The 26,231-nt window shown below is 39.4% G+C and overlaps 4 protein-coding genes and 1 long non-coding RNA gene across 8 annotated transcripts; 3 read left to right on the top strand and 2 right to left on the bottom strand.

Annotated features, from left to right (window-relative positions):
* The first annotated feature begins 1,116 nt into the window (after positions 1 to 1,116).
* On the top strand, positions 1,117 to 2,969 carry LOC122663867 (BAHD acyltransferase DCR-like). Of its 2 annotated transcripts, XM_043859529.1 has the most exons (3): positions 1,117 to 1,636; positions 2,082 to 2,284; positions 2,315 to 2,969. In XM_043859529.1, exons 1-3 carry the CDS (start codon positions 1,160 to 1,162, stop codon positions 2,967 to 2,969), a joined length of 1,335 nt encoding a protein of 444 aa, XP_043715464.1. In that variant the 5' UTR covers positions 1,117 to 1,159. The 2 variants fall into 2 exon arrangements, with proteins under 2 accessions (XP_043715464.1, XP_043715463.1); XM_043859528.1 differs by having other exon boundaries at positions 2,082 to 2,969.
* On the bottom strand, positions 2,862 to 25,437 carry LOC122663873. The gene is made up of 3 exons (XR_006333236.1): positions 25,425 to 25,437; positions 17,066 to 17,078; positions 2,862 to 2,989 (listed from the first exon to the last, which is right to left on the bottom strand). It is a non-coding gene; the product is annotated as an uncharacterized LOC122663873 (long non-coding RNA).
* On the top strand, positions 5,193 to 9,414 carry LOC122663868 (ATG8-interacting protein 1-like). 3 transcript variants are annotated; one of them, XM_043859532.1, is made up of 3 exons: positions 5,193 to 5,376; positions 6,260 to 7,100; positions 9,181 to 9,414. In XM_043859532.1, exons 2-3 carry the CDS (start codon positions 6,279 to 6,281, stop codon positions 9,274 to 9,276), a joined length of 918 nt encoding a protein of 305 aa, XP_043715467.1. In that variant the 5' UTR covers positions 5,193 to 5,376; positions 6,260 to 6,278; the 3' UTR covers positions 9,277 to 9,414. The 3 variants fall into 3 exon arrangements, with proteins under 3 accessions (XP_043715467.1, XP_043715465.1, XP_043715466.1); XM_043859530.1 differs by having other exon boundaries at positions 5,194 to 5,376; positions 9,178 to 9,414; XM_043859531.1 differs by having other exon boundaries at positions 5,257 to 5,294; positions 9,178 to 9,414.
* On the top strand, positions 12,302 to 18,937 carry LOC122663865 (N6-adenosine-methyltransferase non-catalytic subunit MTB-like). The gene is made up of 7 exons (XM_043859518.1): positions 12,302 to 12,459; positions 13,089 to 16,047; positions 16,240 to 16,323; positions 17,416 to 17,520; positions 17,646 to 17,754; positions 18,001 to 18,152; positions 18,293 to 18,937. Exons 2-7 carry the CDS (start codon positions 13,225 to 13,227, stop codon positions 18,704 to 18,706), a joined length of 3,687 nt encoding a protein of 1,228 aa, XP_043715453.1. The 5' UTR covers positions 12,302 to 12,459; positions 13,089 to 13,224; the 3' UTR covers positions 18,707 to 18,937.
* LOC122663871 (sec-independent protein translocase protein TATB, chloroplastic) lies at positions 19,456 to 23,760 on the bottom strand. Its single transcript, XM_043859534.1, has 6 exons — positions 23,472 to 23,760; positions 23,134 to 23,255; positions 22,944 to 23,003; positions 22,700 to 22,853; positions 19,972 to 20,115; positions 19,456 to 19,892 (listed from the first exon to the last, which is right to left on the bottom strand). The coding sequence occupies exons 1-6, from the start codon at positions 23,683 to 23,685 to the stop codon at positions 19,837 to 19,839; spliced, it is 750 nt and encodes a 249-aa protein (XP_043715469.1). The 5' UTR covers positions 23,686 to 23,760; the 3' UTR covers positions 19,456 to 19,836.
* Positions 25,438 to 26,231: the final 794 nt, after the last annotated feature.

Below are 26,231 nucleotides of genomic sequence, written 5' to 3' on the forward strand. Positions count from 1 at the left end.
AAACCTGAAAATCTAGTGTTTCATCCCCAAAAACCTTGGAATTGGTTGCTTCAGAATGTCTAAACTCAAGATCAGTCATGATCAATTTAGATTAAAATTGACTTATTTCGATCCCAAAAACCCTAGAATCGACTTCTCTAGTATGAAAATCTAACGATCTAATCTCAAAAACCTTAGAATCGACCACTCCAAGATGCTTAGAATTAAAATAGATCACGATCGACTCCAATCTAAATTGCCCGATCTAGTTCTTTAGTAACTTTTTTCTCCAGAACTATTTTGAGGTTATCTCCCTACTGTAGCTTTCATAAAGCATAATAAGGTAGATAACAAAGATAAGGGAGAGGGGATGGGTATGCTAGTGGTATATCGTAAGCTAGCAGCCTATGTGTCTAACTTTCTCCCCCCCCCCTCCCCCTTGAAATGATTCCCTTATCCCTCAAAGGGAGAAAGAGAGAAATAAACACAAATGGATTTTTATCCTCTCAAGTGCGTTGCACTGCCCAGTGCATCACACTTGAGAATCCAACCATCCACTCAACACTTGAGAAGATAAAAAGACACCACTGTCTATGTTTTTACGGTTGGATTCTCAAATATGATGCACCGGACTGAGAGGATAAAAATCTGACATATATAGAGGGTGTTAGTTTACAGTGTATCACTATCATACCCACCCTTTTACCAAAAATATATAATTTGAAAGGATCTAGCCAACCTAAGGTCTCAGAAAGTCAAAAGGCTTTCGGACTAATTAAGTAAATTCTTAAAGAACCTAAATATCTCTTTATTAGTGTAAAAAGCAGTTGGCCGAGGGTGCCGGGCAGAGACACAAACATAGAGATGCAGAGTAATATTTGCTGCCTTTTCTGGTTCAAGGAGGGCCCAAGAATTGACTCCAACATCGAAATCCCATCCCAAAACCCAACAACAAACATAGATAAAGAGATAAAGAAAAAATAAAATTGCATTTATTGGATCACATCTACTCTCGTGGTTTCATTAATGATCACTTCAACCATCTCTTATCAAAGAAACTCGATCTTCATCTTCTATAAGTAAACTTCACCTCCTTCCTCTCCTTTTGCAGGTTGAATAAGCAGGTTACAATTCTCTCTTTGTTTTCTTTGTATTTGAAAAATTGAGAAAAGCTCATATCATGGCAATTGAGAATGGGAAGAAGGTGGAAGTTGCAGAGAAAGATAAGATGGTGAAGGTGATGAAAAAGGATATGGTTCGTCCAAGTAAAGATTTGGGTAGACGAGAATGTCCTCTGGTTACATTCGATCTTCCTTATGTGACCTTCTATTACAACCAGAAATTGTTGCTGTACAAGGGTCAGAATAGTAATTTTGATTATTGGGAAGAGATGGTTGGAAAGATGAAGGAAGCTCTTGGTGAAATACTTGTAGATTTTTATCCATTGGCGGGTAGATTGGAGATGGATGAGGAAGGTGTGTTGAGGGTTGTCTGTGATGCCGACAATGTTGGTGTTGAGGTGGTGGAGGCGGTGGCTGATGATGTCGGCATTGCCGAGCTCGGAGAAGATGAGTCTTCCTTGTTGTTGCAGGAGATCGTTCCTTACACCGGAGTTCTTAATTTGGAAGGTTTCCGCCGCCCATTGTTAGCTGTTCAGGTAATCCATCCGATTTGCTTTTGGTCAACATCATCCTTTAATTTGCATGAGATAGGCACTCCCTTGTAGGAGAGGAGTGGAGGGTCTGGCTCTCCTCCGCTCAAAATAATAGAGGTTGATTATTTCACAGATGAGACCCATCTATGAATTGATCAACCCACCTCTATTTTTGTGGTCGCTTGCGGGGCTGAATCTCCAGCTCCCGCCACAAGTCAGAGAAAATTCTCATCTGAGCCAGATCCATTATTTTACGTGGGCACCAATATCCACACACAGAAGAGTGGAATAAATGTGTGAAGTCACAGTCGGCAGTTCATTAACTAAGTCCTCAACAAAGTACAAAGTAAATTTTTAATATTTAATATTTAAAAAAAAAATTTATTTTTTATTTTTGTCTCTCTCCAAATTTTTTTTTTTTTTTGTCTTTTTTCTTGGGTGGGTGCAGCTCACCAAAGTGAGAGACGGACTAGCAATCGGGTGCGCATTCAACCACGCTATCCTAGACGGTCACTCCACGTGGCACTTCATGAACTCCTGGGCGGAGATCTGCCGTGGATCCAGTTCAATCTCGATCCTACCTTTCCACGACCGTTCTAAAGCCAGAAACACACGTGTGAAGCTCGACCTTCCATCGGACCCATCCCAACTGGATGCTGACGTCATCAAATCAAAGGAGGAAGCCACGTCACCCCTAATGAGAGAGAAGATATTCCGACTCTCCGGCTCCGTCATTGACAAGATCAAATCTGATCTCAACTCTTCTTTATCAAACGGTTCCAAGTCATTCTCAACTTTCCAATCGCTTGGGGTCCACATATGGAGAGCCGTCACTCGTGCACGCCACCTCAACGTGGAAGACTACACGGTCTTCACCGTCTTCGCCGACTGCAGGAAGAGGTTGGAACCACCTATGCCGGAAAGCTACTTCGGTAACCTAATTCAGGCGATTTTCACCGTGACGGCCACCGGAGCGTTGCTAGAGAACTCGCCAGCTTTTGGGGCGTCGATGGTGCAGAAAATGATAGAGATGCACGATTCGAAGACGATCGAGGGTCGGAACAAAGAGTGGGAAGCGTCACCGAAGCTGTTCCAGTGGAAAGATGCGGGAATCAATTGTGTGGCGGTGGGGAGCTCGCCGAGGTTTCAGGTTTACGATATCGATTTTGGGTGGGGGAAGCCGGAGACGGTGAGGAGTGGGAGGAACAATAAGTTTGATGGAATGGTTTACCTTTACCAGGGAAAGGGTGGGGGAAGGAGTATTGATGTAGAGATCAGCTTGGAAGCTCAGGCTATGGAGAATTTGGAGAAAGATAAGGAGTTTCTAATGGAGTAGTAGTTCTAGTCTCTGTTTCTCTTGTATGCTTGTATGCTTGTGTGTCTTCTTCAGTGTCTACTGCTTACTACTGTTTCTGGTTAATTTCGTATAAGACTTTTAGAAAACTATTTTAGATGATAAACTGTATGTGGAAAATTTAAGCTTAAGAGGAATGGAGAGAAATGGAATAAGTTTTCATTTATAAATGGTTATAGTAATTTGTCAAAATGTGGAGTCCTTTTCAATATGTGAAGTAACTGTAACTATAGATAGGGCAAGCCGAAAATGACCTTAGGAGAAGTAATGAGGAAATAAATGCATAACTTAATTCTTGTATCAAGTATGACATTGAATAGAACTGAATGGAGGGCAATGACTTATGTAACCGGCCCCCATATTTAGATGAGATATTACTAAGTAGTTGTAGATGTTGTTGTGTTCCTTTCTTCGTACTTGTACTATTTATTCAAGAGAATGAATGCTAACGGGGCGCATGCAGTGTAAATGTGTTCAAACACAGGGATGCATAAAATGACCACCATGCCCCTATAAAAGGATGGAATTTTGTGAGGGTGCTGTGATCATTTCGTGCACCCTATTATTGGGTGCAGGGGCAATACACCACACACGCCCATGTAATGTTCTCTTTCCCTATTGAATTTTCTTTGGCTTTCCATGGATCCATGTAACCGACCCATATAGTTGGGATAAGGCTAATTAGTTGTTGTTGTATCATTGCATTGGCTTCACACTCCATTTCAAACATGAATACTTGAAACAAAACAAGACATTTGAGTTCATTCTGCTGAAAGCTATTAAGTGGAGAGGCCAACTGGTATATGAAACTATCCAATTTCTTAGAGTTTTTAATGATTTTTCCCAAATATATAGCAGTTTAGTTGGCATGTGATTGAATGGTGATATCACAGTCACTGTGGGAATAGTACACAGGAAGGAAAGAAAATGAAAATCCAAATACTACTACTACATCAATTTACTCACGGAGATTTATTTGGGTTTCATTTCATAAGACCAGCCCAATCCATAAAGGTTGGGTTATGATTTCTAAGCCCAAGCACAAAATCCAAACCAAAAGTTGTGTGTTGGGCAAGTTTTATTAGGCTTGAACCAACCCTAGATGCCCTAAATCTTCATGTGCTACATCAGCTCTAAACCAATTAATCATCTAACCAATTAAAATTATGGGGTGTTGTTCTCTGTGCCACAGCACAGGCTGCACCTAGGCACATAGGGGTGGGCACAATGATCACCTTGCCCCCCTGAGTAGCAGGCCCATGTGTTTGGATGCAGCCTCTGCTGAAGAACATTCTCGCTTTTTGATACATTGAACAAAACTGAAAACTGATGAACCAAATAGAAACTAAAAATTGAACCTTGATTGGACCAATCCAAAATCATTACACCTGTAAAACTCTTCGATTTCGCTAACACGGTGTTGAATATATTAACTGTTGATTTAGCATTTAAGCGAAGTAAAATCAACCTGGGTAAATCGAACCAAATACTATTTGGTTCGATTTTGGCTTCCATTTATACTTATTAGTGTGAATCTAGGTGAAAATAAAACATTAGAATCGAACCAATAAAACCTAAGAGTATCAATTTGGGTCTACAACTAAGAACCGTCTTGAAACCAACTTGCTAAAACCTGGAATCTACCCGTCTCATTACTAAATAGGATAGTTCTAGGAATTGATTGGAACCGATTGTTTACCGGCCCCGTCCATGGCTGGATCCTAATTTTGGAACCGTTTAGTAAACGAAGCATTCTTTTGGAAGTTGGAACTGATTAGTAAACGAAGCATTCCTTTGGAAGTTGGAACCGAAACTAGTTAGGAACCGTATCCATTGCTCATAACCGTCCGATTTGACACCCTCGTAAACACTATTATGTTTGATGCCAATCTATAAGACTTTTTTATTGGATGCTCCTCCGGACCAGTGAAACAAAGATGGATCGCGCAACACCAGATATGTTTCCTTGTCTCCAGACTCTCCCGTACGCCAAAGACATGTTACGCTCAAAGCAAGAAGTAATCCTCGATGAACGAAACTGCAGATATTATCCTTCTTTCCTTCCCCTTCTGAGGAGTCCACGAAAGCATTGACTTACAATAGCCGGTAAAATCGATTAAACGACGCATATGTTACCGGTGAAACCGGTTTCCTTTTATCTCTTGCCGTGGAGTCCACTATAAAGTCATGCTTCTTCCCTTACCGTTTTCTTTGGGATTCCGATTTCTTTCCTGCCTGAAGTGTGCACAGTGGGCTCGAACTTCCTTGTCTAAATCTTATCGGAGATTGTCGCTGGTTGCACGTTAGGTAATTCAGTCGAAAAACGCCGTTTTGATTGTTGTTTTTGCAGATCGGATCTATAAAAGTTGTTGACTCTGATTCGTTGCAGGTATTAGTTTCCCTTTCTAATTGAAATCCTTCCGATTTCCGTTTCCTTTTGAGGCGTTTAATGATATTTAAATTCTACTTTCCTCCTGCTTTGATGCAAAAGCAAGCGTCTTTGACATGAACGAAATGAACACTGTGGGTTAGTTATTGTGTAGGGTTTGACTTGATATGTTTATGCCTCCTCCTTGAATTTGCTTGTATTTGGAAGGGAAATTCTGGGGGTTGGGGTGGGGGGGGGGGGGGGAGTCCCAACTCCCAATTCTATCCATTTCTCCTTTTTAATCTCTAACTTATTTCTTTTGTTGTTTGTTTCCATGATTCAGAAAATTTTAGTAACTGATTGATTTCTCGTTCTTTGAATTTATCATTTTAAATGTTTGTGAAGTCCTTGTTGGTGCTAGAAATGAAATAATCGCTTCAGTTGTCTCTGTATTTTATTTCTTTCGGTGATAATTGGTTCATAAATTTCATTCTTATGATTTAGTATTGAATTAGTGAACTAAGACTTTGCCTTTGGGAGTATACTTGGAAGGTAGCATATTTGGTTTTCCTTGTTGTTTATTGTTTTCTTTTTCATTTCCTATTCATCTGAACGTTTATATGGACTCATATTTCCGTTGGATAAGTTTTGAATTTTACAATTTTGTGCTTCAAAATTTGAAGGTGTTTCATACTTATTTAGTTAAACCCTTTATTCACACCACTTTGGTTTTTGTTTTATGAAAATTTCCATCTTTTACGTTGTTTTATGTTTATTTGCTATTGTTCAGTGTTTTTTTTACCCAGTCAAAATGTGTGAAAGGATATAATGACTCAACATTGATTCTAAATTTTGTTGGGGGGTATGACTAGGCCAATTTCGGTCATTGTTGTTGATCATGCAGGGAATCCGAATTTTGGAAAATGGCAGATAATGAAAAGGGGGAGGAAACTTATTCCCGTGGAAATGAATGGGAAGTTGTGTCACTCACGGCCTCAACGTATGCTGCTGCTCCTGGTCCAGAAGGATTTGAATCTAATGATGATAAGGGCCATGAGTTTGTTGAGGATGAACACGAAACCTCTCGTGCAATGTTCATGTCTGGTCACTTTGTGTTCCCACCAAGTGAGCAAGATAACAGTGAGATTGATAATGAAACAAAGGATGTGCCTATTGCTTCAAACAAGGTGCTCGGATTGGAGATGGAGGTAGGGGACAAATCTGACAAGAAAAATGATGAAAATTGGGATATGAAAGGATTGACCGTGCCTGAGGAGTTGCCTGGAATGCAGTACTTTGATGAAAAAGGTAATAGGTTGTCTGATGGTAATACAGAGTTTGAAGAAGGCGTAGGTTTGCAAGGGCTTAATCTGGTTGATGATGATAGTAGTATATATAGTGCTGCTAAATTCAGTTCTTTTCATGCTGAAGCAAATGATAGTGGATCAAATGTGTATGATGAGCACAATGTCGTTGACGAACCCTGTGATCTTTCTCAGCAAAGCTTAAATTCTACGTCAGATTTGTCAAAGTCAACAAGTGACAACAAAAAGGATGAGTATAATGGGCGTGACCTTCCTTGTGAAGCCTGGTGGAAGAGAGGGGCTGCTTCTTTGTACGCTCATGCAAAGGAGGCAAATGCATTTTGGTCTATCTTTGTCGCTGCAGCCTTGATGGGCCTGGTAATTATTGGGCAGCGGTGGCAGGATCAACAACTTAAGTCGCAATTCAGCATCAAGGACGAGGTATGCCGATGTCTATCCTTATAGAAGTACTTCTCATTGAAACAGGCAATTAATCTAATATGGTATTTGAGTCATTGTCTCGAGTCTTGTTTGTTATTTGTGTATGATGATTTTGAAATTTGAGCTAATGGCTGTGATGATAATCCAGGAAACAATCATTATCTTTTAACTTTGTATCTTAGGCTTTTCAAGTCCTCTTCTTATGTTGCCATGAGGTTGGAGAGTAGAAAACTGTCCATGTATGTTCTACCACAATGGAACTTTTTGCATTCCAGTCCGAAAATTGACCATTGTATTTGTGATTGCATGAATGCTATGTTATCATTGTAGAGCAAAACCCTGATGATCAGTTGATGTGCAGAAAAGAATGAACTCTATGGATGCCATGAGTAAAGCCATGAGTAAAGTTTAGCACTTCGGTTTGTGTATCACCTCCTGCTCCTGTGGAAATTATTGTATTGTTCAGTTTCATGAATGGGTGCTACAGTGACATGCTGTGGGTAGAAGTATTAGTGAGACAGCACTATTCGATTCAGCAGTCACCATCTTAAAAGTTGATTGTGTTGGATCGGTAGGCAATCCTAGAGGGGGTGAATTGGGTGATGTGGAATGATATGATAAATCTTTTACCCAAATCAAAGGATGAATGAAATTGTTGTAAGGAATTACAAGTAACAAAAGTGAGAAGAGGGAAAGAGACACAGATAAAAAAAATATAATTCAGAGTGGTTTGACAACCTTGTCTACATCCACTATTAAGGGATACTCACACACTTGGACTTTCCACTATATGATCCATTTCCAAATGACATTGATCAATCCTTCTTACAATTGTTTTCCCTGGATCAAAATTAACCCTTACATACAGTTTTCCACATGACTCACTACAAATCTTCCGTTTCCCAGTTCATAACAAGCCCAAGATACCTTATTTCCTACTACAACTCTTTGAAGAGTCTTTAAGTGTTTCCACTCAAGATTCAAAGCCTCTATAAGGCAAAATATATAATTGAAAGCACAAGAATAAAACATCTGAAAGCAAGTTAAAGAACACTTCTATGATTCTCCAAAAACCTTTAAACCAAGACCATAAGATGTGCGAAGGTCCCAAAGAGGAGGCTGTCTACACAACACCCTACGATTAGGATAGTTTCTAATTGATTAGATTGCATTTTGTAAGGAGATCTCCTTTCCCACGCAAGGAGGGATCCAGTTTCTGTTATTAATAAAAGAGGGGGCTGTGTACACTACACCCGACGATTCGAGTATTGAAGAAAGAAAGCTTGTTGCTTGTTGCTGTGTGAGACAGTCATGGTGGAGTGGTTAGTGAGAGACTGACCAAGGGGATAGGTGAGAGGCCTTGGTCATATCCCCCTTGTTCTTGCCTCTCTCTTTTATATCCTTTCTTCTCTACCTTCTCTTCTTTTTGAGTTTCTTTTTTAATACCTTCAACTGTGTTCTGTTGGAGACTATCACTGCCTTTCTTCTACAGCAATTTCAAGACCATCCAATTGCTAGAAACTTTTGTGCCAGTAAGTTGCTAAATCTGAGTTGAGGTTTCTAATTTTGATTCACCTTCATAACTGTGGTGATCTAGCCATCAGATGTGGTTGAGTTATTGAAGTTTTCTACAGGTCCTCAATCCCATCCATGATACCAATTGGCTGCTGTTGTCAGATCATCATTAGTTACTAATTGGGACACTGCTGTAAGTTCAGTCCTGTCCATTGGATTACATCAGGCTTGGTTTGTTTCTAATTCTGGAATTTACTTACGCATTCATACAATATCTCTATGTCCTACTGTTGGATTGAGATCACATTTGGGGATAGTGAAGAACCTAGGGAGGTCTATTACTGCTGTTAATTTGGAGTTGATCAGACTTATATATTGGGAGTAATTTTGGTGTTCGAACTGATGAGCTCAGGAGGATACTGAGGGCCAAGTGCCGTGATCTCTGAGCTACTATTTGTGGTTCTGTGATGATAAATGTAGATATCCTCTACCTTCTGTTAGTCTTTCTATAAGTTTTTACTCTTTTCTCCCCCTCATATTTTGTTTTTTTGGTGGTGGACAGAAGATGAACCGGATGCTGGGTCCAATTTCTCGGTTAAAAGATGTGATTGTGGGTGGCCACCGCCGAGGTTCTACTATCAGAGGCAGTACTGAGCATTAAAAGATGATGACGAAAAAACTGTAGAGTGCAAAAGAGGTGAGGGAAGGGAGAGATGGTATGTTATATGTTTGTTTGGAGTGTAAGATACAAACTATTTGCCTGTGACAGTCAATATTCCAGGTTTGATTACTTATTTTATGAGGTAGTGGTTGTGACATATAGCAGTACTTGTGTTAGTTGTCTTAGGCTGTTAAAATTAAATTGGAGGAAGATGTATTTACATCATCAAAAAGCTTTTTTTTTTGAAAAGGGGAGGGGAGGGGGGGGGGGGATCAGGGATGTGTGTGTGTAACCACCAAGGCTTTGTTGCCTTCCCGGAATATCCTATTGATCACATGCTGTGTTTCATTTTTCACGCCCAGATTCTTGATCTTCAACTGGTTGGGATTGGAACTAAGGCTCAGACTTGACTGTATCAAATATCACATGGGGAAAATTTGAATTGTTTTGTAATATTTTTTTCTTAGATCTAGGTAATTTTCCCAAAATTTTGTGGGTGGATCATATGTTTTGCAAATTTTGCTCTGAAAAATTTTAAGCATAATTTGACCGTAGTGTAAAATTTTCATTCTCTGTTTTAATGTACCTTGCTTTAGATGAATACATTTGGCATATGTATTTGTGAGACCTATGTCCATTTATGGTTCTTTTTTCTTAGAATGTTCCAAGTGAAAGCTTTACATAAAAATTTATATCCCCTCTGGTGCAGGGTTAGTAATCAATATTGGTATTGGTGTCTGGTCACGTTTTCTTTAAAAAAAAATTGATTTATTCACAATTTTCCCTTGTCTGTATCATTCCACTGATATGGGATTGGCCAGGAATTGGTATAGGTTTCCACCGATATCAATACGAATCAGCCAATATTGTTGATCCGATATCAGTTCCTCAAACCATGCTCTGGTGATGATTGCATCCATTTAAGTGTATCACTCAATCTGCCTGTTTGGTTACCTACATGCATATATTATATGGGAAGAGGTTTTTTTTTGGTAAATGAGGAAGAGTTCAGAGTCTGGGGAGTGTTGTAGTGGTTAATGGGAATGCACGTAGAATCATTAACAGGGATGGGATTTTCATCTTTAATGGGGGTAGGATGGTCATTTCATCCCATTCTTGTCTGATTCACTTCACGCTCCTAAACAGTTTCTTTTTCTTATTTTATATTTAAACCTCTCAACTTATCATCCACAAAAACGGGGTTTGATGATTTTGATCCCAAGATCCGACTACAACTAGTCATGGGCGCAGGCCCTTACCATTTAGTGCCCCCTTCTTAATAATCTAATAGTCTGAAGTCTGAACTCTTGCACACAGCAAAGAAGATGAATCTAAGGGATCACTTCCAATGGCCCACACAAACTCTTTTAAGCGTTCAAACATCTAATGTGATCAATAAGGGGATAAGATGATGTAGTTATGACTTATGTACAACCGTCAGTGTGTGGATCATTTTCTCATGTGGTAATGACCGTTGATTTTATCCCTAGAACAAGAAATACATCCCTCTATAAAAAAAATGGTGGAAATAAGTGCACAACGCTAGGGTGCATTAACTTTATTTGGTGCAACTACTTGAGCCGGATGAGAGGAAACCTTCACATCCGATTTTGAAAGAGGGGGGGGGGGGGGGGAGATCCTATATGAACCTATCCCAATTTTTCATTTACTAGGATCATAGCTAAAAACTCTATTTTCTTATGATTACGAGGTTCAGTCAAATATGAAATTCAATTCTGAAAATATAGCATCCTGTGTTTTTTTACTACCCAAGGATTCGATACATTTTGAAATCGAGAAATCTCTACAGGAGCAGGTGCTATCAGAGATAATCCGAGGTGGGACCTACATTGATAGTCTACTCTTATTTTGATTCATGTGGGTTCTACGTGGATGATATCATTATCTGCATTTCCATTCGGTGGTTTCAGGACCTCTGTGGGAATGAAGTTATTGGTTGTACTCCCCTTTTTCATCAATAAACTTCCCCTTTACCAAAAAAAAAAGAAAAAGTGTAGATTTTCTCACAGTGGCGTCGGAGAAAAACCTTCCCTGAAACTCTTCTTTGGTATAACTATTTGTATTTTGCACAAGTTTTTTACGATTAAGAAGTGACTTTTTTTTTTTTTGGTATAGATTATGTGTTAATCAATTTTAATGATAACATAACTAGTAAATTATACCTTCACTCTACTACGATTGGTACATAGATCTTTGCAGCGTTAATGTTTTTTTTGGTTAGTTCCATTATCACAAAACTTCTCCAAAATTAGCTTGGTTCCAAAATGTTGAATCATGACTTGGCTGGGTTACCCTTTTTTTGTGGGGGGGGGGGAGATAATCTATTAAGTTAAGTTTGGAAGCCAAGAAAATAAAAGAAAAAACATTATAAAACAAAAAATATGATGACACAATCATTGATTTGTGTCTATACCTCTCATCAATTTTTTTTTTTGAATTTTTTCTTGGCTTCCAAACATAGCCTTAAGTTGCCCAGAAAGTGAGGGAATGTATAGGGAAAGAATACATGAGTATAGGAAAGTACAATGAAGTGGAAGAATATGACAAATTTTCAAGTTAATATTTGGTTGTACTAATTAAGAAACCAGGATCCGGATCCTCTACTAGCCGTTGCCCCAATTGCACCGTGCTGCACAGACATAGGGCCGTGTGCAATGACTGTCTTACCCACACTCAGGCAAGGCACTCAGGCAGGAGTAAGACAGACATTGTGTGCGGCCCTGTCTCTGTGCAGCAAGGCAGTTGGAAAGCCCGCACCGTAGAGGGATCCGATCCAAGAAACCAAAGGGTAATAAAACAATTGTAAGAAACTGTTCAAACGTAGAACTGCATTTAAGTTTAAAATGGGTCAATTCTTTTTTCTTTTTTTTTGGGGTAAAAATATGGGTCCCACAGCAATACACACCCCGGCGCAGGCCATCTTGGTGTTTTGTGTCATTTCTGGCATCATATATCCTTTTTCCCGTTAATCCCTATGTTCGAACACAATAAAAGTATGAGAAGAAGAAGAAGAAGCATTTCTGGTATCTCTTTGTCCAGTGAACACTGAACAGTCCTCCTCTTCATCCTCGTGGAGGATTCTAACCTGGAAACCCTTTCTAGGGTTTTCTGGGGCTTCTACTATAGAGTATAGCCTATGCATCCCCAACATAAGCCCAGCAGGTACGCTTCTTTTCTTCGATTTCTATTTGTGTAAGTAATCTCCCTATTAATATGTCCTTTCGTCTTATGCTTTTGCCTTTTAGCTCTACTGGATGATCCGATATTATACTTTTATTCTTCCTGTTATTTGAGTTAATGGCTCTGGTATTCATGGATTTATGTAATTCCATTTCTCTTCCTTTATTTTTTGTATTTTTCTAGTTCCGATTAGACTTGTTTGTTTGTTGGCCTTTTGCGTAATTCGATTTCATTGTTTACCATCTGAATTTTCGTGGGTTTATTGAGTTTCGATGTAAAGCAGGCCGATTTGGATAGTTGGGTTTTGGTTTTTTTGCACACTCGCACGCCCGCCCGCTCCCTCTGTTTATGTCTATGTTTGTCTTTTGATTGAAGTTTTAGGGTTTTGACTTGGAGCCTGTGGAGAATGTGGATACCATAAAACTGTGTACTTAAGATCTTTAGCTTACGTGATATCCCATGGAGTTTTGCCGGAAACTTGTAGGATCCGAGTCTGGTTTACTACTTGTCTTCTATACACGAGGAGTTCTTGGTGAATGAATTTATCTAATTATTAGTTATAAAAGAGATGCTGAACTCCCTTTTCTGACCCCATCCTTTTCTGGTTTCAGGATGGTTGATTGATTGATTTATACTACATTACATCTTTCCTTTAGAAGATTCAGGAAATTTTCTTTTTGTGTTCCTCTAGTCTGTACTGGAGGTTGACATAGGGCTTCTAAATTTTGGTGTGTGCCTGTGGTTGAAATGGATATGCCGGAACCCAGTTGGAGTTATACGAAATGGGATATTGAGGAGAATTCAGATATGAAGGTTGATAGAGCTGGAGATGAGGAAGACTGGGAGGGCAATGATAAAAGGAAACACCGATCAAGCAAGTCGAAAAAGCATAGCAATGCAGAAGAAGCTGATGAATGGGATAATGGTGGTAGAAGGAAGAGCCTAGGTGACAGAAATGAAAGTCGAAAGCGGTCAGATGGGTCGAGTAGAGCAGGTAGCGGGGATGAAGATAATAATGATACAAGAAAGGAACAACGCTCCAAGCAGATGAAAAAAATCCAAGAGGACAGGACTGAGAAGAAATCAAGCAATGGACATCCAGATAAAGAATCAGAAAGCAGTAGAAAGGGTAGAGATACTTCAGGCAGCAAAGGTCATCCTCTGGCTGATGAAAGTGAGAGGAGCTCATCAAGAAAAACAAGTTCAAAGTCTTCAGTTCACGAGGACTCCCAGAGCAAAAGTAGAAGCAAGGTGGAAAGTCTCAATGATGGTGAGCTTGAAAAGATGCAGGATAGAGGTTCCAGGTTTTCAGATAGAAAAGAAAACTACAGTGAGAAAAACCGTGGATCTCGTGAGCAAGAGAGAAATCCAAGGAGAAGATGGGATGAATCTGACTCCATCAGAAAAACAGATGAGGGCAGTTACATGGATAAATCTGATTCAAAGAGTGGGAAACATTCTGATCTTAAGCATGGGAGTACGAGAGACAGAACAATAGATGCAAGGGATGAATCCAGTGAGCTGAAAAGCAAGGTTCTGGATTTCCACATTGATAAGGGCATCAAAGCCAGCAGCAGGGAGGAGAAAAGGGTTGATGGGGAGAGGAGCAAGAGCAGAGGCCGGACTGAGACTCAAAATGAAGAGACTAGGCCAAGTTCTACTACTCGTGAAGAAAGATCAGGCGATATCAGGGATGATAAGCAGCGGAGAGGTGGGGAGAAATTGGTTGGTCTGGTGGAGGATGTGGAGTCTGGTGCCCATAGGTCTAGCTCAAGGAGTCATTCAGAGAAAATCGAGAAGCACAGACATCAGCGTGATCCTGCACAGATCAGCCGTGAAATAGCTGAAAGCAGGGAGAGATCTGTTAATATAGATGAGGATGGGCATGCACGGGCAAAAGACAGAAGTGGTAGGGATCTGAGGCACTCTAAAAGGTCCCATAGTCCTGATAGGAGTGGGAGGCGCCGCCTTGAATCAGATGACTCTGATTCAGATAATGAAAGAAGTGTTAGCCTGAAGGGGAAGGAACGGGAAAAAGATGGTTACAGGGATGACAAGATTAAAGGCCGAAATGGTAGCTGGAGTGACAGGAACAGGGATTGGGAAAGTTCCAAAGATAATTGGAAAAAGAAGCATTACAGTGGTAATGATAAAGAGACGAGGGATGGAGATGTTGATTTCGATCATGACAAGGACTGGGACTTGCAGAGGCGTGAACGAGAGAGGGCTGAAAATGAAAAGCTTGTTGGTCGGCCTGGGTTTAGGAAAGATAGAAGTAGGGCTGAAGGTGCAAAAATTTCATCAAACTTTGGTACTCCCAATGAGAATTCTGATGTGATAGAGATCCGAACCAAGTCTATTGATTATGAGAGAGAAGAGTCCGGACCTACATTTATTGGGAGAAGAAATGATTCTGGACAGTATCCTGATTTTACTTCAGCCACAAGTGACGAGGATTGGGGGCATCAGCCTGATGATAGAGGAAGAATTGCTGATATTTATGGCCCTGGAGATGATATGCAGGAGAGATATCCAGATGATGGATTGCCTATGTTGGATCAGAATTTGGGGAGGAATAACATTGACATGCAAGGTGGGAAGGGAAGAGTACAGAAGGGTTCTATGGGTTTTAATCGCAATGGTGGTGTCCAGAGTTCCAGTAATGGTTCACAACCCCCATTTGGAAATAACCAGGGGTCTGGTTCTTTTAATAGAGCTGTTCCACAAGGAGTAAAATGGAATAGACTTGGAAGAGGAGGGAGGGGAAGGCCAACAGGAAGGGATGGGCAGCGGGTTGGAATGCCACTACCCATGATGGGAAGTCCCTTTGGGCCTATTGGATTGCCACCAGCACCCCTGCAGCCTCTGGGACCTAGTATGTCCCCGGGCCCAGGTGCACCCATTGCCCCTGGTGTATTTATTCCTTCGTTTCCAGGACCTGTTGTTTGGCCTGGACCTCGAGGCGTTGATATGAACATGTTAGCTGTCGCACCTGGCCTATCTCCTCTTCCTTCTGGAGCATCAGGACCTAGATTTGCCCCCAATATGGGGGCTGGCCCAAACCCTGCCATGTATTTTAATCAACCAGGTCCTGTAAGAGGAGCACCTCCAAGCCTGCCTGGCCCTGGTTTTAATATTGTGGGAACAATGGGACGAGGAGCACCTCATGATAAGGCTCCTGGGACCTGGGTTCCTCCTAGAAGCAGCGGACCTCCTGGTAAAGCTCCTTCCAGAGGAGAACAAAATGACTACTCCCAAAATTTTGTTGATACTGGTATGCGACCCCAGAATTTCATCAGGGAGCTGGAGCTTACCAGTGTTGTTGAAGACTACCCAAAGCTGCGGGAACTTATCCAGAAGAAGGATGAAATTGTAGCTAAATCGGCTTCCCCTCCTATGTATTACAAATGTGACCTGCATGAGTTTGTGTTGTCCCCTGAGTTTTTTGGAACTAAGTTTGATGTCATTCTTGTTGACCCTCCTTGGGAGGAGTATGTTCATCGAGCTCCTGGTGTTGCTGACCATATGGAGTATTGGACATTTGAGGAGATACTGAACCTTAAAATTGAGGTACATTTTATGCCCATCCCTTCCCTTGCATCAAGATCCAGACATTGAATATTAAGGGATATGGGGTCAAAACTTCTGATGGTTAACTGTTCTTTTATTTTTTTATTTAATTTCTAATTTTTTCCCTGACATCAGTCACCTTCATTGTGCACACAGATATAAAGTCTAAACCTTCGTCGTTCATATTTACAGGCAATTGCAGATACACCTTCATTTATCTTCCTATGGGTTGGTGATGGTGTTGGTCTTGAGCAGGGCCGTCAATGTCTAAAGAAGGTATCTATATTAGTTGAGAACCATAAGGCTTAATATTTCATTAACTTGTTACCACCTAGGCTGTGTTTTGGCATCTGTGTTTGGAATTGCTATGTATACTTTTGGCTGGAAAAGGGCCATTATGGATATGGGATGTGTTTGTAGTGTGTTTCTGGAAGTGCTTAAAATTGAAGAAGTAATAAGCTATTAAAGGGAATAGAAATTGAAGCTGGAGAGAACTGTTTTCTGTTTTTAGCTCTTTCTAGAACCTGCTGGGGACCTCAAAGTTAATTCTGTTGGGTCAATCTTACTGCTTAAAGGTTTACAAAATGACAGATGGCCTTCAGCCTCATTCCCTTTGATTCTATTGTATTCTTAATGCAGCTGGACATTGTTCTTAAGATCTAGGATTTTTTTTTAGCAGTTAAGCTGTTATGATGTAGCATATTTTTGGTTGCAGGGAACATCATTTGTGGCCCCAAAAAATGCATTTTTACCAAAATGCTCTCTTTTACCATGTACATGTAGTCCTTTAAGTTATTTATTTGTCTTCTTGCATGAATGTACTTCCTTAGGAGTCCTCTCTCTCTACAATGATGACAGACAACCCGACCTTATTGTTTGTCTGGGAAGCCCTTTAATGAAAATTTACATTTCAATATCACCAATTATTTTCTCATTATTAATTGCAAGATTTGAAAATAAAACAAAAGGAAAGGTAAAGCTGATAGTTTTGGGACATTTGTATCATGCCGATAACTACAGTTGTTCATCTTCTTTGGTAGAACAGTTGTTTGTCTCGTTTTCTGGAAAACAGATGAAAGTATCAATTGCATTTACAAGGTTTTTATGATTATGTTTTCTGGATACGTATGTGGATGTTCTTTCTCCCTCCCCCCCCCCCCCCTTCCTTTTTTAACTACATGTATGTTTCTTTTAAAAGATTAGATATTCCTCCAGGGGGGGGGGGGGGCACAATTCTTCCAAACTTCTTTCTCTAGGACTAGTATTTCTATTGTATCTTACAATGTGTAAGTTGGTTGAGTGCAGTGATTCTTAACTTCTTAAATGCTCTGTCTGGTATTTTATATCATAATTGTTCCATTTGTGCAGTGGGGATTCCGAAGGTGTGAGGATATATGCTGGGTGAAGACAAACAAAACAAATGCTATGCCAGGCTTGCGGCATGATTCTCATACTCTGTTTCAGCATTCAAAGGTTGGTAATGTTTCTCTGTCACGTTGCTCCTGCTTTTAATTGTTCTACCACATCAGATTTCCCCAAACTGTCTCAATTCCTTGGTGGTTTTTTCCTGACTTTGGTTCCCTTTTTCTGCGATGAAGGAACACTGTTTGATGGGCATAAAAGGAACTGTTCGCCGTAGCACTGATGGTCATATAATCCATGCCAATATTGACACAGATATAGTTATCGCTGAAGAACCTCCATATGGTTAGTATCCATGATTCATATTTGAATTTCACAATCTTGGCTTGTTATGCCTCATTTGCTTGCTGTGTATATAATTAGTTTGTGAAAAATATCAGTGTGGAGCTGCACCATATGCCAATGTATCCCTCCATTTTATCATTTTATGTTAACTTGCCATCTTGTTGGGAATAAAGATTCAGGTATCTTGCTTATTTTTTTGTTTCATACACTAAATTTGTGACCAACTTCTCTCTAATTCAATTGCAGGTTCAACAACAAAACCTGAAGATCTATACCAGATCATCGAGCATTTTTCCCTTGGACGTAGGAGGATTGAACTCTTTGGTGAAGATCATAACATTCGATCAGGCTGGCTTACTGTTGGCAAAGAGTTATCATCCTCAAATTTTAATACCGAGGTACCAAATCCCATAAATAAAACTAGTTGACATTCATTTTAAACACACCAATGGGCTAACAATACTGGCTAATCCTATTAATATTTTCTTTAATTTTATTTTATGGCTCAATGGATTCTAAATGCTAACTACCTTTGCAGGCATATGTTAGGAGTTTTGCTGATAAAGATGGAAAAGTTTGGCAAGGAGGGGGAGGACGGAACCCCCCACCTGATTCACCTCATCTTGTCTTGACAACTCCTGAGATTGAGGCCCTTCGACCCAAGTCACCACCTCAGAAGAATCAGCAGCAGCTGCAGCAGCAACAGTCAACCTCCCTCTCTACACCAGCCAATTCTACGATCAAAAGGCCATCTGGAAACTCACCACAAAACCCAGCGGCCCTTGGACTGAATCAAGAAGCTTCCAGTTCCAACCCTCAAACACCTACTCCCTGGGCTTCACCGGTGCCGAGCTTGAAAGGACCTGATGCTGGGAACGGCGCTTTGGACGACAAGTTTTTTGATAATTATGGATACAATGCCTCTGGGCTTTCAAGTGGAGACCATCCATGACAGGGAAAAAAAGTAGTAGACACCATCTAGAGTTCGAGTCTCACCGAACCCAATGAAATTCAAAGCACCAAAAGGTGTTATGTGCGGCTTGTAATTCTTTCTTCATAATATATAAAAGGAAGGAAATATTTTTGATATCCTGTTCATCATCCTCATAATGTCAATGTCAAATTTACAGTATCTTGTATCACACAGTTCAAATAGTGGAATGCAAGGCATTTATACGGGAAATCACTCATCTTTTACCTTCTTACTGCTAAACTTGATACAGTGACCGATTCTTCAAATGCAGAGAGAGAAGATTATTAACTGTTGCTCGGAGTTCTGATTTAAGTGCTGGAGAGTTCACCTCAGAGTCTGCTTTGACCCTTTTTCTTGCTCAGTTCTTGGTCTGTGATGTGTAGGTGTTCCCTCAGCATTACAATTCAGATTTCAGCAGCAAACAGATGACAATGAAGGATAAAAGAACGTACTGAACCCTCAGTGAACCTTCTCAATTTTTTAAAGTGGAAATCTGGCTGAGTTTTTCAAGTCCGATCACCTCATGGAACTTACACCCTCATGCTCCATCTCCACGTGTGGCAATTGTATATTGATCAACCGTACCACCACTTTTTCCTCTTTGGAAACATCCAAAAAAATTGATTCTAAATTGTTTTCCTCAACTTTTTGCTTGCATTTCATTAATATTACCCACATTCTTTAAATTCTTTATGGATTTTTGTCTTGTTTAGGATATTTTCAGTTGATTTTGAACAAACTTATTTTACATCAAAATACTGTATTTCTGTGACTCATTTGTACACTCAAACTCACTGAGGGAACAAAAAATAAATATAGTGCATATTTATTTCACAGTAAATAAAAGCATAAGGCTCATAAACCCAATACATTGAGCACTCGAAATTTTACTCAAAAACCAAAGATCATCACCTCTTCTCTCTTGAAGCGATTCCTACTATACAAATATATCTGTTCTACATGCCCCTGCAAAATTCATTAAGTTGCTCGAGTCTTTCAATCCCCATCAAACAGGTGGTCTCAGAACTCCTCCACATAATTTGGTAATAACCAAGTCAGTTGATGGATGAAGCATTTCATCACTTTGTTTCATTTTACCTAGAGAAGTTTCATGTCTCTTTCTTGGAGCTTTGCTGTGCTGTAGTGGCAACTTCAGGAGTAAGAGCTGTTACAAATTGCATTGTATAATAAGAACCAAAGAAACAAACAAGAGCTCAATGGAAATAAGAGTTCGAATCCCAAACCTTGGGCCTGAGCTTCGGGTTGAGACAACTCTTCTAGAAGTGGTGTTTGGCCTTGCTGTTGGGCGGCAGATGCTTTTAGCTGCTTCTCTGTAACCTTCAAGTAATCTTCAGTAGAGTACGCTATTTTTGTAGATGGAGCACCATCTGTTTATAGTGGAAAATGACATTGCCATCATATTCAGACTTTCAGTTTTCCTCTTCTATTTTCTGACATGTTTTAGATGCAAAATTCATAGATCTAACAAAGGCAAACAAACAATGATATATGTGCAGCTAGATTATTATTTCCTATTACTAATTAACAATCAAGTGATGGCAATGATTAAAGGCTCTTAACGAGGAGCATTTAAGCATCCAAATACAAGGCCTAATGCATAAGATGGGCCTCTACTGTAATTTGAAAATGTTTACTATATCATATCATGCAATTTTGAAAATTTTTACCGCTGCAGGAGTAATTTCACAATATGCTGTTAGCGACACAATTTCTCCCTTCTATAGCCATGGGAGTAGGAAGGCCTTGAATAGAACAGTGATCTGATTATTGTATCTAAGGATTTTGGGTGCATCAATTATATGAAGACCTTTGATATGTCATAGCCAATTGCCACCATTTGGGGCAAATTTATGCCATTGAGTGGTCACCATACTCAGCAACCAAATGATCATATGATCAAATAGTAGTTAAAAGATTTACTGCCAAAAATCATAGCAAAGCACACACACAAGTGTGGAAAAGCTTATATCAGATAACAACGCTAGCAAGCGAAGCCAGTGACTTGGGTTAATGGATTAATTTTGTTGAGACCCCATGTCACCTCCAAAATCTATTGCAAAGTCGACCCGTACCTTGACAAGTTCATCACTGTTGACCACTTAATTTCTAGGAGGTGGAAAACTCCCAGCAGGTGTAGCTGTGTAACAATCCAATGAGTCAGCATCATTCCTTTTTTGTTTTCTTCCTCAGTTTGGAGTTGTTTCCACAGAGAAGGTTCACACCCAGCAACTAATCTTTGTTCTCCTACAATCCGGTGCGACTTCTGGAAAGGAGCAGCAGAATTCCCACTGACACAGCTCATATGGAAGAGCGTGTCATAGAAATATATTCAGCTTGCCCTTTTTCTGGACATTGATCATGAAGGGTTTGAAGGTCATTCAACTTCAGGAGTTCACTGCACCCTTACATGAGCCTCCTCTGATCACTTATAGTCGATTTGTTAAGGATTTTACTTTGAAAACACCACCAACCCCAATAAAATAGAAAGAAAAGGCTGAAAATTGAAGAAGCGAAGTTATCGACATAAACCGTCTAAAAAATCTCCATTGTCAAGAAAGGAACATTTAAGTCACATGCATGCTCTCTATCACCATCAGGGGAGAAGTATGCATCTAACATCCAAAGCAGGGTGGCACTAGAGTAATTTCAGGAAGACCTAAGTGAAGTTTAAATTACGTTTCTTGAATTTTGGAAGTCCATAAAGACTTATCACTGCAAGAAAAGTGGACATTACTCATCAACAAGGAGGACAACTGAATAAACAGAAAGATCTACCATCTTCCAGTGGGTCAGTACGCATAAAAATCAGAAGCCAAAATTGGTTTTAAGGGCACAGGACCAGATGGAGATGCTGGCATAATTCCATAATTCTTTTAAATTCTCTCTGATAGAACAGAGCCTTGCCTAACTGATAGCAATCTACTTTGATCTACCATCTTCCAATACGCATGAAAAATCAGAAGCCAAAATCGGTAAGGGCACAGGAACAGATCCAGATGCTGGCATAATTCCATAACTCTTTTAAATTCCCTCTTATAGAACAGAGCCTTGCCTAACTAAATTGTGACATGAATTAAAAACCTAATCCATCATGACTTGCCCGAGCATTTTGCACAATGTGATATTTTTAGGTAGAAACTCGGGTAACTTCTTTATTTTCTTCTAATTGAGTTTTTGAAACCACTGTTTGATTCAACTTGGCTATAAAGATTAAAGATCCTCCAATATTATGTTCAAAGCCTATACCCCAGGTAGCACATTGCAAGTGTTCAACACAACCATCATCTTTTGTGTTTAATCCGCTTACTCGCATCCTTGGGAGGGGGGAAAGGGGAACAAATGTGCACTTCTATGTTTTGGTTTGGTATATCAAGGCTCATTTAGGGCTCTTGGAGAGCTGTGTTCATTCTTATCATCAGAAAGATTAAATTGAAGGAACCACGCCTTTGAGTCCATAAAGAGGCTCATCCATCCATTGGAATACATGCAACCATATTAGATGCTTAGCATCCATGATATAACAAAGTTAATCAGGGAAACTAAATCTTAACATCTACATTCTTTTCTTTTCTTTTCTTTTCTTTTTTTTTGGGGGGGGGGGGGGGGTGCCTATAAATCTGTTCTTTCACACCAAGCAGATCCTCTTTTACGCTATCATTTCACATAAAGACGTCAAACAATGTTTATATATAAAAGAAAATGGGTAGCCAAGTTTAAGAATGATGATCATGAGCTTACACCCAAAAGCTTTCATATGCTTACATAATGTAGAAATAATGAAAAATCAAGATAGTTAGACAAAACTGGAACTGCAAATCTAACCTTTGGATCAATGTATTTCAATTATAAATTCTAATTAACAACCAAAAATTTCCCAGAAACATTTTAAGATTAGATGCTACTAACTTCTTTTAATAAACTCAATATTTTCTACTGTATATCCATACTCACTTTCGTCAGTCATGGTCTCTGCATTCTCAGTGTCTGCATATGGCGATGAGGTTGAGGTAGCGTTGGTGTTGGTAGACCTGTATGCATTCTGCGTAGGGATGTCATCAAGACCAATCTCCCGTTCAAGGGTGCTTTTGAATTCTCTTGAGACTTCCTAATATTAAAAACGGAGATCAACCATATTACTAAGTTATCTCCCGCAGGAGCAAGAAATTACAATCGAAGGATAAACTTGCCCCATTACCTGAAGTTCCTTGATTGTAGGTTGAAAAGCACGCAAAGTTTTTCCCAGGTTCCGAGCTACCTGAAAGTAGATAACTCAATACATAACTCGAAATATAAACATATTTTTCTCCTGAAACAAAAGTTTTCTTTACGTTTTTCTCCAAAAAAGTGAAAACTGAGCAAGCGAATAAATAAATGAAGAACCTCACCTCTGCAAGTCCTTTGGGTCCAAATACCAACAAAGCCACGACTCCAATTACAAGCGCTTCAGGAGCACCAACTCCAAACAAAGACGCATAGACAAGCTTGCCTCTGCTTCTTCTATTTACTCCTGAAACACAGTATTTCAGAGATACCAACACAGTAACCAAACAAAACTAGACACCCAAAAAAAAAAAAATTCTAACTTGAATCGAATTTCATCGAAATTAAGCTAGAATTCGTGGGGTCGTGACTGGGGTGGTAACCAATAATTCATTCAATATGGGGAAAACATAAATGGGGAAAAAAAAAAAGTTCTAACTACGACCAAAATGGGAAAAAGTACCAATTTTCAAGGATTTTTGTGTGACTGATAAACCCAGAAGTTTCAAGCCACTCCATGGCGGAAATAAACCAAAACCCAATTGAGGAACCGATGTGGAGAAACGAGACTTGGAGTTTTGGGGAGATAGAACTACAGATGAAGAGAAAGAGAAGATGGGTGATCGCCCGTTTGTTGAAGAACACAAAAATGCAGCAGTAGAAGTCATGGAAGCCATGAATTTGTTGTCACTCACTCGCTTTGAACTTTGAAGTCTGAAGAGGTAGGGATTAGGATTCTCTATAGCCCGGCGTTAGCTTGCCCCGGAAGTGGATAACCCGAGGTTGGATTGGGGCTCACAGCAGCCAACACTAATGTGGGCCGGGCCGGCCTGGTTTATTATTGAGAACTTTGGTTTAAACTTGGCCCAGCTTGAACTCGAATCTCATATACCATGTCTATTTTTTAGGATTGGGAAAATCTAAATTGGTGAATTTTGAAAGCTATAATTTTAGTTTTTATTTTAGGGTAAATCCTATCATTTCAAGTAAATATTGTATTAGTTATTTATTTATTTTTTTTTTAAACTTTATATTAAATACCGCACTAGATAACTTTTGAGAATAATATAATGATAAATTAAAAGAATGTTACAACTTCTTGATTTACCACTTTAGTAACAAGAAGTTCCATCGTGTAGGTGTGCAATAACTACACACCTTCTCACATCTTTCATGTGCCTTACACTCTCTTCATTAAAACTTCATATTGGATGATTCGATTTTCCACCCTCTCATTGGTGGGAAACAAAACTCAGATGTCGTGTGGATTCATATCCCTAATTTTTAATTTTTAAATTTTTTTTATCTTACGATTAAAAAATACTATCATTTCATATGTGTACTCAAAAATTCGTGCAAGCCAATGATAATTCTTGAAAATGATATGATGGTGAGTAATTTTCAAATTATTTTGAAAACTCTTTTTGAACCCTTATTTAAATCATTTTTAGGAATAATATCAGATGTTCTAGATGTTCTAGCTGCGTCAAAATTTCATAAAATTTGGTTATATTGACACATCAGGGTTGAAGTTAATAGGAAAAGGAAAAAAAGAGAGTATAGGTTGCAAAATCTAAAACCTGAGGTCAAATTATACTTATGTAAGCCAATTTGTGCTAGTGTTGAAGCAAGCCATCCACTAAATGCATATAAAGCATCAAACATGATCATCTTATCATCTACATATTATAAGGTCTCTCTCTCACATGAAATGACCTTGCTGCCCTCCTATGTACAAAACAATTCTGCCACACCTCATTGGTGTGCTCCTCTATACTGTTTGCTTAGAGAACCCTCTCCCATGTGTATCTAATAAGGGAAAAGGTTTTCTAAGCCATTGGTGTATAGTACACTAGCATTTCTATGCCTATCTCTCTCTTTCTCACATGAAATGTCCTTGCTGCCCTCTAATGTACGATACAATTTTACCACACCTGATAGATGGGCTTCTCTATGCCGCTTGCTCAAAGAACCCTCTCCCGTATAATAATATAGGGAAACCCCTGGTTCTTACATCCCGCGTTTATGTGAATCTAGCTTCTTTTTTCTTCTAATGAGAATCTTGAGTCTTGATTTAATTTAAATAAATTGTTTTAGAAAGGATTTAAAGGGGAAAATATCCCCTCCAATTCCCTAAAATTTAGTGCTGTGCAGTTCGGGGCTGAGAGATCGACATCTAGCCGAGCTCGAGAAGAAAGAAAAAAAAAATTTTGATTCAATCAACCTCAGACCATTGGATGCCGTGCTTGCCAGGTGTCGATCTCTCAACCTCGAACTGCACTGCACTCGGCGATCATGGAATTGGAGAAGATTTTAATTCGATTTAAAGGGCAGTAATGTAATTTCAAGATTACTGTAACTACTTGAGATTGATCAAATGGTGATACAATCTCATCCCTTTGGCGTATGTAAGAACTCTCTCTCTCTCACACCCATGTGCAACACGTGTAGTATAACTTGTGCATACTTTTAGTTGGAATCACGAACGGATCCGGCTCTTCTCTAGGGAGCTCAGCACTCAGGGAGTGCCCAAGGGGCATCCAAGGGTTGGGGTGTACTGCACACATCTTGGTGCACGCCTAGGGATGTGTGTGGCACAGCCCAACGACTGGATGCCCCCTGAGTGTGCTGGGCTCCTTGAAGAGGAACTCAATCCAAAGAACCTACCTAGATGATACCATTGACAAATAAGTTCAATTGAGGGTTCCAACCTGAATATTATGATGTCATTGAAATAAGAATAATTCATACAGGATTTTTTATGTTCTGTCTCAAAATAGGTAAAATAATATTGTCACGTGGATTGATAAATTTTTCAAACTTGTCAAGATATTTATTCTGTCATGTTAACAGATTATGTATCGCCTATCCAAAAAAAAAAAAAAAACAGATTATGTATCCATTCTGACGGTTGAATAGAGAAAACATGATCTAATTTAGGAATACACGGTCTAGATTGAAAAAACTATGAAAATGGACAGTTCAAGCCTGTCACATGATTTCTAGAAACGTCACAAACTATTGTAACACTATTAACAACCTTTCAACATATTAGGGGGTTTGAGAATTTGCAATACGGATTTGATTGGGTAATGAAAAAAATTCCAAAAGTTTTAAGATTTATTGATACTTTTTTTTATTCCCCACCCCTTTTAAATTTTACAATCAACTTTCTTCCTTTCATGGAATTTTTTTTTAAAAAAAAATTATGATTTAATAATTG

This window comes from Telopea speciosissima, chromosome 6 (assembly GCF_018873765.1).
Source record: "Telopea speciosissima isolate NSW1024214 ecotype Mountain lineage chromosome 6, Tspe_v1, whole genome shotgun sequence".
Taxonomy (NCBI): Eukaryota; Viridiplantae; Streptophyta; class Magnoliopsida; order Proteales; family Proteaceae; genus Telopea; species Telopea speciosissima.

Bases quoted from the DNA above. Each gene is read 5' to 3' on its own strand.
- LOC122663865 (XM_043859518.1), top strand. From the start codon at position 13,225: ATGGATATGCCGGAACCCAGTTGGAGTTATACGAAATGGGATATTGAG. The intron at 16,048-16,239 runs GTACATTTTATG...TCATATTTACAG, and splicing joins TACTGAACCTTAAAATTGAG to GCAATTGCAGATACACCTTC. The intron at 18,153-18,292 runs GTACCAAATCCC...CTACCTTTGCAG, and splicing joins CCTCAAATTTTAATACCGAG to GCATATGTTAGGAGTTTTGC.
- LOC122663868 (XM_043859530.1), top strand. From the start codon at position 6,279: ATGGCAGATAATGAAAAGGGGGAGGAAACTTATTCCCGTGGAAATGAA. The intron at 7,101-9,177 runs GTATGCCGATGT...GGTGGTGGACAG, and splicing joins AATTCAGCATCAAGGACGAG to AAGATGAACCGGATGCTGGG.
- LOC122663871 (XM_043859534.1), bottom strand. From the start codon at position 23,685: ATGGCTTCCATGACTTCTACTGCTGCATTTTTGTGTTCTTCAACAAAC. The intron at 23,256-23,471 runs GTACTTTTTCCC...ACTGTGTTTCAG, and splicing joins ACAAAAATCCTTGAAAATTG to GAGTAAATAGAAGAAGCAGA. The intron at 19,893-19,971 runs GTTTGGGATTCG...AATTTGTAACAG, and splicing joins ACCCGAAGCTCAGGCCCAAG to CTCTTACTCCTGAAGTTGCC.
- LOC122663867 (XM_043859528.1), top strand. From the start codon at position 1,160: ATGGCAATTGAGAATGGGAAGAAGGTGGAAGTTGCAGAGAAAGATAAG. The intron at 1,637-2,081 runs GTAATCCATCCG...GGGTGGGTGCAG, and splicing joins GCCCATTGTTAGCTGTTCAG to CTCACCAAAGTGAGAGACGG.